The sequence below is a fragment of the Leucopleurus acutus genome (genome assembly GCF_964270905.1).
Source record: "Leucopleurus acutus genome assembly, chromosome: 6".
NCBI classification, from domain to species: domain Eukaryota; kingdom Metazoa; phylum Chordata; class Mammalia; order Artiodactyla; family Delphinidae; genus Leucopleurus; species Leucopleurus acutus.
Window position 1 is genome coordinate 59,509,425 of NC_139149.1, and position 15,154 is coordinate 59,524,578.

At 38.5% G+C, this 15,154-nt stretch overlaps 1 protein-coding gene across 2 annotated transcripts in view; it reads left to right on the forward strand.

The window, feature by feature from the left end:
• MAP3K20 (mitogen-activated protein kinase kinase kinase 20) overlaps nucleotides 1-15,154 on the forward strand; it is a 171,876-nt gene that overhangs the window by 95,944 nt on the left and 60,778 nt on the right. For both annotated transcript variants that reach the window (XM_082841161.1, XM_082841160.1), the window contains exons 8-9: nucleotides 5,312-5,398; nucleotides 10,873-10,947. In XM_082841161.1, coding sequence (XP_082697287.1) covers nucleotides 5,312-5,398; nucleotides 10,873-10,947 — 162 coding nt within the window. The remainder of the gene's footprint in view (nucleotides 1-5,311; nucleotides 5,399-10,872; nucleotides 10,948-15,154) is intronic.

A 15,154-nucleotide genomic window follows, 5' to 3' on the forward strand; every position in this document is an offset into this window, starting at 1 on the left:
TGGGGGAGGAGAGGCAGGGAGGGGAGAGTGGGCAGGGAGTTTCCTTGGTGGACGAAGGAATTTGTTGCCCTTTTTTGAGGATAAGTTTTTTATCCCTAAAAATGCTGTATTTCCTTTAAAAAGTCCAAAATAGTGTTTGGAACCCCCTGTCTTCGCCTCTCATCTCCTGATCATATTGCCTCTCTATTTTATAACTTCTTAAAAGGAGACTTTCATAATAATGGGGAAAAAGCAGTCTAACTGTAGACCAAATCAACATGCCTCTTCTTCCTGAACTTCTGTGTTTTCAACTGAAGGTGACAGCTGATAGCACAGGAGACCAACACTGTCAAACCCATTCCTTTTTCTTTAGAGTTCATCAGTCTCTAGGTAATTACTGCTAGCCTCAGTAGGTTCTGGGCTGGTTTCAGTTAGCTAGCTTTTTCTAAATCATTACTACATCTTATGTATACCAAATTAATATAATAGCAGTTTTGTTGGCTATTGAAAAAAATCATTTCATGAATGAAATATATGTTTTTGATGAAAGGCTAGAATTGTAAAAGTTGGAAGACAGTAGTAGCATCAGGTTAAATACCTAATTTTCCTTAATTCTGTGTGCTTCTAAGAATGAAGGCTATAACCTATTTTAGACAGTGATAAAATAATTCTTATCAAAAGAAAGGGAAAAAACCAAAAGTTCCTGAAGAAATATATTCTAAAGCTGGTCCCGTATGTCAAAAGTTACTACGTTCTAACCATTCTACAAATCATCTGCTGGGGAGTCTGAAAATGGGGAAATTTGTTGCGATTTAAGACTGTTTGTGAGATTATTTCCTCTTAATGAAGTTCCTCATTTTTTTTTTTTTTTTTTTTGCGGTACGCGGGCCTCTCACTGTTGTGGCCTCTCCCGTTGCGGAGCACAGGCTCCGGACGCGCAGGCTCAGCGGCCATGGCTCACGGGCCCAGCCGCTCCGCGGCACGTGGGATCCTCCCGGACCGGGGCACGAACCCGCGTCCCCCGCGTCGGGAGGCGGACTCCCAACCACTGCGCCACCAGGGAAGCCCTATGTTCCTCATTTTTAAGCAAAAATCTATTTATTGTGTCAGGCACTGTGGTAGACACCAACTTAGGGCAATTTACATTTTACTTTGCCTGCTCCTTGGGACCAGTGTCTCATTTTATCCTGTGGAAACAGGAGCCAGCAAACTTTTTCTATAAAGGCCAGATAGTAAATATTTTAGACTACGAGGGCCACTTACCATCTCTGTTGCATATTCTTTTGTTTTTTACAACTCTTTAAAACCGGTAAAACCACTCTGCCATCTGTAGCAGACTGACATTTGAGACCCCTGTGGAACCCTCTTATTCAAGATTGGAAGACAAGCCACATGGCTGAAGAACGGTTCCTAGTATTTTGATAAGGGACCGCAATTCTCACTCTTTCCCATTGCATGTTAGTTTTAAAACAGGGGCTACTCTTTTGCTATCTTAAAGAGAGGGGTTTACTCGGAATGCTGGTTATTCTTACCCCATAGCTGCATCAGCAGAATTCCATTCAGAAAAGTGCGCATGTGCTCATTTAATTATAAATGACAAATCAGGATTTTATTTAATTCTGACCCCTTCCCATAGTACTGTCAAGTAACACCATTAGTGAAAGAAAAAGTACAAGGCATGCTTTACTGAGCCTTATTGTTTAAACAATCAGTTTTTTTTTTTTTTTTAATGAAAATAGCGTTACATGTCCCTAAAAGAGCAGCAGAGGACAGTTATTAAGGTAGGGGCCATGTTAGCTGTAGAAGTTTATAGTGCATAAACCTTGAAAATTATATCTATCTAGGAGAGCAATGCAGGCATTTAGAATTTTTGATGTCCTTTCAAAACAGGTGAGTAACCAGAACTCCTTTGTCAGTAGGTGCATCTGTTTGCAGAAAACATACCAGGGTCCATTAAAAAGCCTGTTCCATTAATTGAGCTCCCACCCACAGAGCAGTCACATGCAGATGAATAAGAACATAAAAAACAGTTGTCCCTTTTTTGAAACCCATCCCCCAAACCCCAATATATGTTTGCTTTTTATTTTTCTTTCTCAGACTTGCTGTAAGAATTTAGCCCTTCATAGTCTCAAAGTCCCTAGCCCTCCCCAGTTTAATTAACCTCTGTTTCTTCTTAACACATGAGGAGACGAGCCAGCCTTGTATAGCCCTGAAATAAACGTGCTGGTGAAATGCCAGAAATGGATCTTGTGATCCTTGCTTCTGCGCTGGTATTCGCTAGGCAGGCAATTGTTCTGTTTTATAAGGCAGTAGGTTTTTTCTGTCCCCTTCTGGTGACTTCTCTTGAAGGACTTAACCAGGAGTGTTTAGGATATTATCCACAAAAAAGAAAAGACTTCAGGAGAGCCAAAATCATTGAAGAATTAGCCTTCTGAGAACTCAAGACCTAGCCACTCTTTAAAAACAAAGCTCTCCTGAGGACAATGCAGAAAGGATTACCTTCTCAGAAGCTTCTCAGCCAAAACCAGCTTTGAAAATAGAGTAGCTTAAGAGCGAGCATCACTGCCTCACTTGTCTCTGAGCCCTGTTCCAGAACCAGCCCGGCTCAGGTAATGGCTTTCCATTGTTTGTAAAAGAAAAGGCAGGAAAAGTACACAGCCTTGTCCAAGTTTCTCTTCTGTAAACTGAAAATAGAAATTTCCCTTGTGAACCCAGTTTAAACATGGGGATGTCTCAATATAAAATGAGTTGGAAAATATTTTTAAGGTGAAAGATCACAATAACGTTTGGCCTGCATTTTCCATAACTGATATTTTCAGTCACAGTTTAATATACTTTTTGACCTCTAACTGACTTCCTCCACAAAGTTACATTTTTTGTGCCACATGTCATTTCGTTCAGTAGAAAAAGCTGTTGTCCTATCTCATACCACCTACTTTTTGGATACATTTCTGAATGGTGAATAAATAATAGGAAATCTTGAGATGTGCTGATCCTGGAATTAAACTGAAGACCTCATTTGGGCTTCAGGACCCCGTGGTTAAGGACACCATCCCCGCCATTCTTGCCAGTTTCACGTCCATCAAGTGGCTCCCTCAGCTGTGGTAGCTCTTTAGAGACACAGAGAGGGAGTAGAATGAAACTATCTTATTTTTTCCAGGATTAGAACCCTCGGAGAAATATAACTCGGGTCTTATTAGATGTTTGGACACTTTCCAGCTGAATATTTTGGGATAAAGAATGACATAAATCTTTTTCTGGTGTCACTCCCCAGGCTCTTGGTTCTGCATCTTACCCCACAAAACCCAGGCCGCCTTTGTGCACATGTGTGCGCATGTGCAGTGTATTGTGCAGGCAGGCCAGACTCCAGAAGGAGGGGTGCAAGGCTGCTTATCCAGACGTTTTGGGGTCCAGGGCATTAGATTTATTTGAGGCAGTCATTCTTCCCATTCTCCTTAGTAATGCCAAATCCATTCACTTACTTGCCCTTCATAAGCCTTCCCCTCCCCAATCCCACCACCGGGAGGGTGGTAATTGCAACAAACTGAGGGGCTTCATTTCCTGCTCAGCCCTCTTGCTGCCTCTGTCCCCCACCCCAGCCCCGTGCCGCCCTGTGTCAGGTTACCACACACCTGTTCTAGTTCTCACCCTTTCTTTACTTTCAGTGTTTGCTGGAATCATCCCCTTCTGGGATGCCCCTTACCTTTTCCTAAGCACTTCTGTGACTCAAATAGAATTATTCAGGAGCTCTTCTAAAGAAGTACCTGACGCACTTGATTAAAAGCCCAAAGAGGTTTCAGTGAATTTCTTTTCCTCCTGCTTGAGCAGCGTCTGCCAGTTTCCCTGATTTTGCTGCTAATTATCTTCGTATTAGCCAGAATTCATTTAACATGTTATGGCTCCAATAAGACCGAGAGCGCTGGCTGAGGAAATCGTGCATATTGGATTCCCTTGAATAGTGTATATATCCTCAATCTACATTCTTATTTAGAAATGGGTTTTTGTTTTTAGAACAACAGAAGTGTACATCAGAGGTGCTGAATTCGCTTCTGCCATGGCTCCATACCGAAAGTAGGGCCCGCTGCATTCTCTCTTATACTGTAGCTCTTCCCTCTCTACAATTACATGTGGTCAAGACCTTGACCTTCAAGGGTGAGACAGCAAATTCATATTCTAGCTCTGCCACCTGGTAACTCAGTGCCTTTGGGCAAGTTTATTTAACTTCCTTAAGCCTTAGTTTCCTCATCTATACAATGAGAATGATACCTCTCTGATGGGATTGAGATTAATCATGATAACATACCAAAAGGGTTTAACAGAGTAACTGGAACATAATCACTCAATAAATGATAGTGGTTGTTATTATTACGATAATCATTGAAAAAATTATAATTGTTTTTGCACTTCACAAAAGTATTGGTAGATTCAAATCTTAATACTCATGTGTATAAATAGAGAAAGAAACTGAATGTAAAAATCTCCATTACTCAGAGTTTAAAGAGAATACCAAATCATTGGCTGTTTTCAGCATTTCCAGCATCAGTTTGCTTCAGTACAAATTTATTAATCCTGCTAATCTCAAGGATGGCAGAGAGATAACACAAACATAAATTTGCACACGCATGAACACACACGCATACACAGCCTATTTATATGTATATATATAAGGCGTTTATTACATTTTAGAATATAGTATAATAAATTATGTGGTAGGTGGAGGAACATGAATCCCTTAGACTGACTCATTTTGAGAGAGATTTCTCCAAAGCACAAAATCTAAATGTTACAGTTTGGCGAGTACCAACCATTGTGGAGGAAGTGGTTTAGCCAGTGATTTGGATTTGGCCCTCGATTTTTTTTTTTTTTTTATGAGACCATTATTGAACCTTTGAAAATATGGTTGAATTCCCAGTTATTATCTTATAGAGCAGTTTATCAGAGATTGAAGGTGCAAAAGAGTTTTGACCAACAAAATATAAAATCTAGTTTGTGGTGATACATGAGAATGCTGTTAATTTACAAGATAAAGTTAAATCACTGAGGCCCACTAGTTTCATAAACTTTTAAGCCTGGCTCTAGATATTCTAATTCCTAAACCAGATTTTTTGTTTTTAATATAAAAAAAGAACAGCAACAACAACAGCTAAAAATATATATATATATATAAAATATATGGAAGAAGTCCTCTGCATGAATATATACATTTTGCCCAAGTTTCTACAGATGGAGTTGGTTGTGCCTGGTAACTGGATACAGTTAAATGTTAAAGTTTCAGTAATATACCAAAAATATGAAGTACAAGAATAAAAATTCCATTTTCTTTTTGTTCCAGGTTCTCTGGGAGATGCTAACAAGGGAGGCCCCCTTTAAAGGTCTGGAAGGATTACAAGTAGCTTGGCTTGTAGTGGAAAAAAACGAGGTAAGTCTGCGATTCTCCATTCAGGTACATAGATCAGAAAACAGTATTGGGGTTTTGCAAAAGACTTTTTCATCTTCTTCAAATTGAAAGTAAGTTCACGCTTATGGAAAGATTAGCAGTAGGAGCTAACACAAAGGGTCAAAGTGATGTTATTCCTCATGAATGGACCCTTTACATCTAATTGTTGCAGCTTCACGTCGTGATGCTGTAGATCAAAAATTGTACAAGTACTGTACTAGTTTCTCAGTCTCAATTGTAAAACCTAGGGGTTTGTTCTTAGTGATGAAAGAAGCCATTGCGTCCAAGGTAGGGGAACAGTTTTAACTCCATCTCCTGCGTTTAGGACATCTTTTTTACTGTCCGGGAGTTGGTATATCTGTAAGAGACCTTCAGCTACTTCAACTTACCTCTCCCAGCAGGAGTCACTATAGTACAAGAAACTGTCGCTTAGATGAGAATTTCAAAAATAAAAGAAGAAAAAATAGTTTCAAAAAAGGGAAAAATTACAGTTTTGCCACCTACGTTGAACACTACATTGAAGATGAGCTCCTCACTGGAATTGGCGAGGCAGTGGCATAACTGTTCCCTTCTTCATGCAGAGCCTTTCCATTTCAAAAGAACTTCAGTGGCGTAAACACCGTTTGTGCTGTGTCCCCAGCCTCGCTTTTCTTCTTCCCACAAATTGAGGCTTTCCGTTAGTTGGACCCATGAGCCAACATCAGAGAACATGGTACATTCATATCAAAGACAGCAAATACATTTTGAAAGGTTTAAAATTGTGACTGAAACGCACAGTCATGGAAATTCTCAGCATAAGGATGAAGCATCCATTATCAAGGTATTATGAGAAGTTAGATCAAGTAATGGAAGCACGCAGTTGTCTTTGCAACGCTGTAAAACAACTTTATTTCACAAAACTTCTTCATTTCCACATCTTATCTGTGCCCTTCACAAAAGGGAAGGGTGCAGGCTTAGGGTAAAATAATTTGCAAAACGGTGAATATGTAGCAATATTCCCTTTTTAACGCTTTAAAAGAATTAGATTGATCCGCTCCCCATGTGAGTGCAGGAGCAAACTAGATCAATCAAAAAGCTGCTATTGACTGAGAGAAACCAAGTTTCCATATTTTAGATCACATAATTCATGGTTACCTTATTAATTTGTCCTTCTGAGCCATTGAGAATGGATGAAATGTTCATGATAGCTGAACTTGATGGGAGAAAGCTGCCAATTTAAGAAAAATAAAAAGATGTTATATTCAAGAATGTGTCTTACTCATTGTTTCACAGAGGCTGTTCTGTTTTAATTAAATGGGATGGTTATTCCTGGTGTGCTATTAAATCAGACCTCACACACAGGGTAACTGATTATCTCATGGTATGAGAACCCACTTGATTCTGTTCAGTTTCTTTTGCCAGTGAGATGATTAGACGTGTAGTTCTGGGTTGACAAATAGAGTGAAGAAGATTATTGACCTTCTGTTGACTTTGGAGCAGAACACTCAATGTCATTTTTTCCCTCTGTATCGTTTCAAGATAAACTAGGAGGAAATTTTTTTTTAAAGCTGACTGGACCCTCCAAATATGTATAAGACAGAGTAATTAATATTTTTAATATTTCATTTAAAGGAGGACAGAAAAGGTGTGAATCTAAAGCACTTTAAAAACAAAGAGAAAAATGAATTTAGAAGCTGCCTTTGAGTAGCTGACTTGAGGGTTGAGAGTCCCCCATAAATTACCTTCAGAATCTCCTCAGCAGGCTACATGAGGAGGCCATCGCCCCCTTTCTCCCCAGGAATCCCCTAAAGTAGACTGTCCGTGGTGTGATCTCATGATCAGCTAATAACAGATGGAGACTCTTCAAATGCCTCGCATACTATATTTATTAAATGAAATAGTCATTTGAAAGAAACCCACACGGTGAAGTAATTTTTCTCAACTTTCTAACGAACCTAATGAAAATTGGGTATTACAAGGGTATTTGTTTGTCTGTTCTCATTCTGCATATTTATTTCATTTAGCAGAATATGGAAATTAAGTTCAAATGTAGTTTCCATTGTCATCATTCAAGAAAATGTCTTCATTCTACCTCATAAATGGAGGCACTTATTACCAAAACAAATTCTGTTGAGGTAGCATTAAAATAATTCCCAAGGATTTATTTTATTTTACAATAAAATTGAGACTTTGACTTAAATACCATTTGTAAAAATCCCTTCAACTTCCAGTTATTTTATTTTAGTTATTTTTACTCTGGAATACCTTGCGCTATTGAGTTGAAAAGAGAAAGCTATAGTTTTTTTTAAGAGGCCTCATTGAAATAAAGGATGACATGTTTAAACTTTCAGAGAGACATTTTAAATGTGAGCTAGTCACACTAGAATGCTAGTCATCCTAGACTCATAGGAAGCTGCAAAAATATTACAAAGAATTCTGTGTGCCCTTCACCCTGCTTCCCCCACTGGTGAGACATAGGCATGGTATAGTATGAAAACCAGAAAATTGACACTGATACATTACTGTTAACCAGACTCTAGACCTTATTTGGTTTCACCATTTAGGATTGCTTTTTGCATCTGTAGGAAGATCGATACTTTCTAAAAATTATATCTGAAGACCTTTAATTCCAAACCCTTAATAATGAAATAAGGTCTTCAAACAATCATTTTTCCTATTATTAAATCCTATTGAAACTAGAATCCATAAAGCACTGTTCAACTTTACAAAGCAAACAGTGAACTCATAGAAGGCATGAAATTAAGAGGGTATTACTAATAAATTTTAAAAACCTTACAGATGTGTCTATCTGCCTTTGTAATTTCCATAAAACTCAATTAGTAGTCATTCAGAGTGTTCTGGCATTATAATTCCTATCTTTATAAATGCTTAAATGTGTTTTATTCTAAGTAGCAAAATTACTATTCTTTGTTAACAGAAATCGTCAAAAACTTAATCCATTGTTCTTGACTACACTTTAAAAAAAGATAATGAACTTGACTTAAAAAATAATTATTGCATCTTATGTTGAAAATGGTGCAAAAAAGAATATGATCTTTTTAAAAAATATCATGCCTAATTTAGTGATTAGGAAATATTTTAATTTTAAATTTGAAACTGTTTTATTTTAAAATATTTAAGTTTTAAGTAGTGTTGCAAACCTGGTGCTAATATCTGGTTATTTCAGGATGTTTTAATGAGTTAGGAATGCCCACAGTTACGTAATCAGGACTTAAATATTTTAGATTCTCTTTTAAAATACTTTTTAGTGTACCAAAATAATCCGTTGCATGAAGTGTCTGAGTCTAGATTTAACTGATCTTTGACCATCTCAGATAATTTAAAATAATTATGTCTCCTTTTATAATGTCTTACATGTGGTATCTAAAAAGTTTGTCAGTAAGAAAAGATCAACATCCATATTCAGCCAGTTCACATTTCAGTTCTTGGGAAAATGTTGTGCTAAAGTTATGTTGAAAATGTTACCTTTTATGAAAACTTATTTTTCATTACACATGGAGTACATTCAGTCACATAATTGCAGTCACTGTTTTTACTAGTTGCCATCCCCAACCATCTTACTTTTTTTTTTAAGTAAACACATGATTTTCCTTTTGACCTTCAACAAAAGGTTTCCAGTTTGCATTACAGTAAAATAATAGTACCATTTACTACACCTTGCTCTATTCTATGAAATCACAAGACCAGAAGTTGAAAAATGCTTAGTGTAGCCTCTAAGTTGGAGAGTTGTTCTTTTGTTTTTTTACTTTGCTTTAAAGTTTTATTTATTTTGGTTTATTTTTATTTTAATTCCAAATATAGATTGTCTGTTTTCTTGCCAAGGCAACTGTTTTTCTAGTTTTATACGTAGCCTCCCCCAAATCCAACTAAATTGTTTTCAGTTTTTTATTTGCAAAACTTCTTGGCAAAAAATGCTGTAAAATAAATCTTCTTGTACAGAGGTTCTCAGCTCTATCACATCCAATGCTCTCTTTATAACAACTATGTTAATGCTTCGTCTTCTTCCCTGAAATGAAATTTAGAGGTAGTACAACATTGTATTTTAAGCCAACATGATGCTCTAAATGTAATATAAGGAAGAAGTAAATATGTATTGCAATGTATAAATGCTCAGGCATAAAAACAGTAGAGGTGATGATGGAAGGTTTAGATGCTTCCACCTATGGATAAATAGAATTCAACAGCTACAAATGCAGAGTAGAAATGGGTTGTATTAATGATTCCAGTACCATGAGCAACACTGTTGTAGGCAACATTTTCCCAAAATCTTGGTAAGGTTATGAATAATGCAAAAATCAATCTGCCCTTGATTTATTTTATTTAGTAGTTGCATTCATAGAATGTTCAGTGTATTTTTAAAATATCTTTAAAAATACTCTATTTATAAATCAGATTCTAAGGCTCAGAAAATTATAAGCCTCATTGTTTTCTTGTTTTACTCACATGAATGCACCCGGGGCATTTGAAGTTTGGTGGAATGCAGGAGAATTTTTAATCAGGGCTTTACTATATATCGAAAGATGGCCAGCATTCTTGACCTGCTCCAGGTGCAACCCTCCAGACTTTAAAACAAAAATGTCTCTGTAGGGCTTCCCTGGTGGCACAGTGGTTGAGAGTCCACCTGCCGATGCAGGGGACACGGGTTCGTGCCCCGGTCCGGGAAGATCCCACATGCCGCGGAGCAGCTGAGCCCGTGAGCCACGGCCGCTGAGCCTGCACGTCCGGAGCCTGTGCTCCGCAACGGGGCAAAAAAACAAACAAACAAAAATGTCTCTGTAGATCTGTATACTGCCCCTGGGGGCCTTACATGTCCTATGAGAACCACTGCCGTACAATGTTAGAACAAGACTAATCCTCACATTATAATCTTTGTTCTATCGAGTCCTTACAGTTTATGCATTTGACCAAAACTAAGCCATAAGGAGTCATCCATTCAGAATGTCTCATTTGCTGCTGGGAGAATGCACACTTCTTTAAAATTATCTCTGTGCTCAAGATGTTTTCAGAAGTTGTACACCTATTGCCAAAGCTGAACTGTTTTCCTAGTTACCTGGCCTGTTTGCATATCTCATAGTTGCCTATAAAAGTACAGTGATAGATGTGTGGTTTAGATTTAGTGTTTAAGTTAGTATTTAAGTATTCCAACTTGCCCCTCTCGTACTGGTTTCTTTTAGACTTGATTCTATATTTTGTTGCACTTGTTGTGCTGAACCCTATTTCTTCATCCACTGTGGTTCCTCTTTGGAGGAAAACAGTAAAGTGTCTTTAGAGATTAGATGCTATGAACCTAAATGTAAATTCTCGCCAGTCACATATTAATCAATGCAAGTTTTAAATTTTATGTCTTGTTTATGCTACTAAATTAACTCTTTTATACCTTTCAATTGGAATTTCCTTCCTTTAGTGAGAAAATCCTTGTGTTTTGTTTTGATTGATGTTTTCTTTCCCTGTTACAGAGATTAACCATTCCAAGCAGTTGCCCCAGGAGTTTTGCTGAACTGTTACATCAGTGTTGGGAAGCTGATGCCAAGGTACACACACACGCACATGCACACACACACACGCACACACACACACACACATATATTGTTGTTGTTGTTGTTGTTCTGAAATTTCACTTGTTTGTTTGGCTTTGACTTTTTAAAACTTGGGGTAATAAAATTCATTACAAAGCAAAGCTGGGTTGCTGTTCTTCCGAGCCCCAGATTGACTGTGAAGGCTTTCTGTTGACATCTGCTTGTCTTGATCCCTAGAAATCATTACTGGGTCTTTCTTACAGCACTCTGGCATTCTTGAGTCAATAAAAAAGAATTTTGTTACCTTGTTTTTAATCTTTAATAGTAACTGTTGCACCTTCATGTTATACAGATGCTAGCGCACAGTGCTTATTGTAAGCCAGGAACTGTTCCAAGCACTTTATGTATGTTAACTCATTTATTCCTCAGAATATCTCTGTGAACTAGGTAGTGTTATTATCCTCATTTTACACGTGAACACAGGTTAATTAGTGAGCTCAAGACCACACAGCTAGTAAGTGTTGGAGCTGGAGGATGAAGCCAAACCAGCTGACATAAGTCCCTGTGCTTAACCACTACACCATATTGCCTTTCTAGCCAAACACCAGGCAAAGGTAGCACTTCTAGAGAATCTTGATACACACTCCCTGTGGAGTTTCAGTGATGTTTTTTAAGCTATCACAATAGAGTTGGAGAAATTCCAAAAATTAAGGCTTTCATGTGGTTATCCCATTCGAGCATGAATGGCTCATTTCCTTTCCCCACAAAGATCTGTTTAAAAGACTCTTACAGGGCTTCCCTGGTGGCGCAGTGGTTGAGAGTCCACCTGCCGATGCAGGGGACACAGGTTCGTGCCCCGGTCCGGGAAGATCCCACATGCTGCAGAGCGGCTAGGCCCGTGAGCCGTGGCCACTGAGCCTGCGCGTCCGGAGCCTGTGCTCTGCAACGGGAGAGGCCACAACAGTGAGAGGCCCGCGTACCGCAAAAAAAAAAAAAAAAAAAGACTCTTACATACATACAGAAATGTTTATAGGTAAAATGATAGGTGAGTCTCGGATTTGCTTCAAAATAAAGTGAAGGGAAATGGATGATGGTATAGATTAAATACCGTCATTCATGATAATTTTTGAAGTGATAGGTATATAGAGGGTCATTATATTGTTCTCTGTACTTTCTCATATGTTTGGAATTTTCCATAATAAAGAGATAAAAATTAAAAAGATTCTCACAGATTAAATATTGGAATAAGAGAGATACACTCAAGGGACTTCCCTGGTAGTCCGTTGGGTAAGACACTGCGTGCCCAATGCAGGGTGCCGGGGTTTGATCCCTGGTCGGGGAACTAGATCCCACATGTGTGCTGCAACTAAGAGTCCGCATGCCGCAACTAAGGATCCTACGTGCTGCAACGAAGATCCCTCATGCCGCAACCAAGACCCGGTGTAGCCAAAAATAAATAAATAAATAGTTAAAAAATAATAATAATAGGGGGCTTCCCTGGTGGTGCAGTGGTTAAGAATCCGCCTGCAAATGCAGGGGACACAGGTTCAAGCCCTGGTCCAGGAAGATCCCACATGCTGCGGAGCAACTAAGCCCTTGCGCCACAACTACTGAGGCTGCACTCTACAGCCTGTGAGCCACAACTACTGAGCCCACGTGCCACAACTACTGAAACCCGTGTGCCTAGAGCCCATGCGCTGCAATGAGAGAAGCCGCAATGAGAATCCCACGCACCGCAACGAAGAGTAGCCCCCGCTCACTGCATCTAGAGAAAACCCGCGTGCAGCAACAAAGACCCAACACAGCCAAAAAATAATTAATTAATTAAAATAATAATAATAAAAGAGATACTCTCAAGAAAGGAACTAAAATTTTATAGTTCAAATTTGTCCGGTTTTTCATGGAAATAGGTGTATTACAAACTGACCTTTTAAATAGAGATCTAAAAAGAATGATTTAAGAATGGAATTTCTAAAAAAAAAAAAAAAAGAATGGAATTTCTCCCTTAATTTAAATGCAGTTCCTGTATGACCCCCAAGAAGAATGAATGATGATAACATATACAGCAGTTCCTCGGTATGGGGTGGGGGGTGGGGGGGATAGTTGGTTCCAGGACCCCAGTGGAATCCACGGATGCTCAAGTCCCATATATCAAACGGCGTAGTTGAGTCAGGAACCCCCCGACCATCCTCGGGTTCAATAGCCTGTTCGAACTTGGGTTGATTGAATTCACCAATACGGAAACGTGCGTTTTGTCTAGTGGGAGTAACTCGTAACACTTGGTGAGTATGGGGATTGTGTTAGTATCAGGCAGAATTCATGCTGAATCATGAGTAGTGGTTTTCAGCACACTGTTCCACGCCACAAGCGAGAACCGCTGAACACCAAGCACAGTAGTGCAGCCAGTAGCACAGCAAGGGACACGGACCGGAGAGGCCCCTCTGCCCCACGTGCTCCCTGTCGGCTGGGATGAGCGGTGCTTTGTCTTGGAAGAGTTTGTTGCTGGTTCTCCCCAGCCTTGTGCGTTTCACCTTTGGCCTGGTGAACCAGCAGCCTCCATCTGCTTTCACTCCCGTTCATCAAACTACCCTCACCCTTTTTTAAAGAGTCCTACATTTACTTAGTATTGTTTTTTATTAAGGAATTTAACAGTTTTTAAACTGTTAGTATTTTTATTGAGGCTTATTATTGTTTCATTAGTTTTTTTATGACAAAGTTGATAGGTTTTGAATGGTCTGTCCTGCCCCTGTGTAGGCCTTATTTTAGTGTGTGATTTTTTAGAATGTGGGGATTTTGAAGCATTAAGAGAAATGCCTGCACTTTGCAACTAATCCAGTGGAAACTATAAGTGGCTATTTGCAAGCTTTCTGGAGAACATTTATTTTATACTATTAAAATACTACCCTTTTCATACTCTACCACTTATATGTCCGTTGTGGCCCAGTTGGTAATTTTTGTAGTATTTGTCTCTCTGATGCTCAAGTAGAAATTTCACCTGAAGTTATGTGTGCTGAATTAGATGAATGCCACTAGATCTCTGTAATTTTAATTATATTTCAGTATGCAAAGCAGGTTTTGAGTTTCTTAATCAGAAACTCTGTACTATGTTAATTAAAATTCTAAGAATATACATTTATGGTGTATTGATTAAATGATAGTGTAAACACCTACACAACAAGGACATGAGGTCCAGAGTTGATGCCATGAAGTTGGCATGTCTCTGTTGAACACGTAGTAAGCTGACCCTTTTTTAGGGTCAGAGGAATCTTGTGTTCTAGCCCCGTGAAGTATGAAGAATGTTTGAGATCAATTTTTATTTCCTAAATTCATGGCATTTTATTCTGATACAAATAATATATGCCCTCTATATTTGATTTGATTATGCATCCAGCTCACATTTCTAACTCTCTCATTGCTCTCTCCTCTAGACACACCTTACACACCTTCTTTATTCCCTGAACATGTTCTTTTCCTTCTTTTCTTTTCTCCCCTGATTACTTCATCATCAGGCCTTCCCTGGTTATTCTGTTTATCCCTGTCCATACTAACTACTTCTTTTCCAAAACCATAGTCTGAGCTACTGCCTCATCTTGTGCTGTTGCATTTTTAAAAATATCTTTTCTTCCTAAATGGATTACAGGCTCCATGAGGGAATAGAGCTAGCTTTTCTTTGTTTCCCTATAGCATCTTCCGTAAATTTAGTAAGTAGATGTACAATTTTTTGTTGACTCAAGTGGCCAGAGCAAGGTTTATTTCCTGAGAGGCACATTTTAGTTCTCTGGCTAGAAGTATATAGCAATTCAACCAGGAGTTGGTGCCAGTCCTATGCCCATAGATAGAGCAATAGTTGGTTAAAATATATTTTATTTCTTTTTTTTTCAGTCCTTAGACTCTAGAGTATTAACACATAGATTAAAATATTCAGCTCACCTATAGAAATATATTCTTTTGCAATGAGGAGGTAGAAATGTATACAAGAGAAAGCTGCTATTAGGTAAATAAATGTTAGATCATTCCAGTGGCTTCCACCGGGTGTTCAAAAAAATTTTTTTGAAGAAAAGAAGGAAGTAAAGGTGGGTATTGGTTCAAGTTCTAAAATGATATTTCTAAAGGAGAAAAAAATAATAGTTAAAGCCCTGAGTTTGATAGGAAGTAATGTCTTACCGTCATGTGATAAAGCATTTTGAAGTGTTTAAGAGCATAGACCCTGGTTCTGTAACTT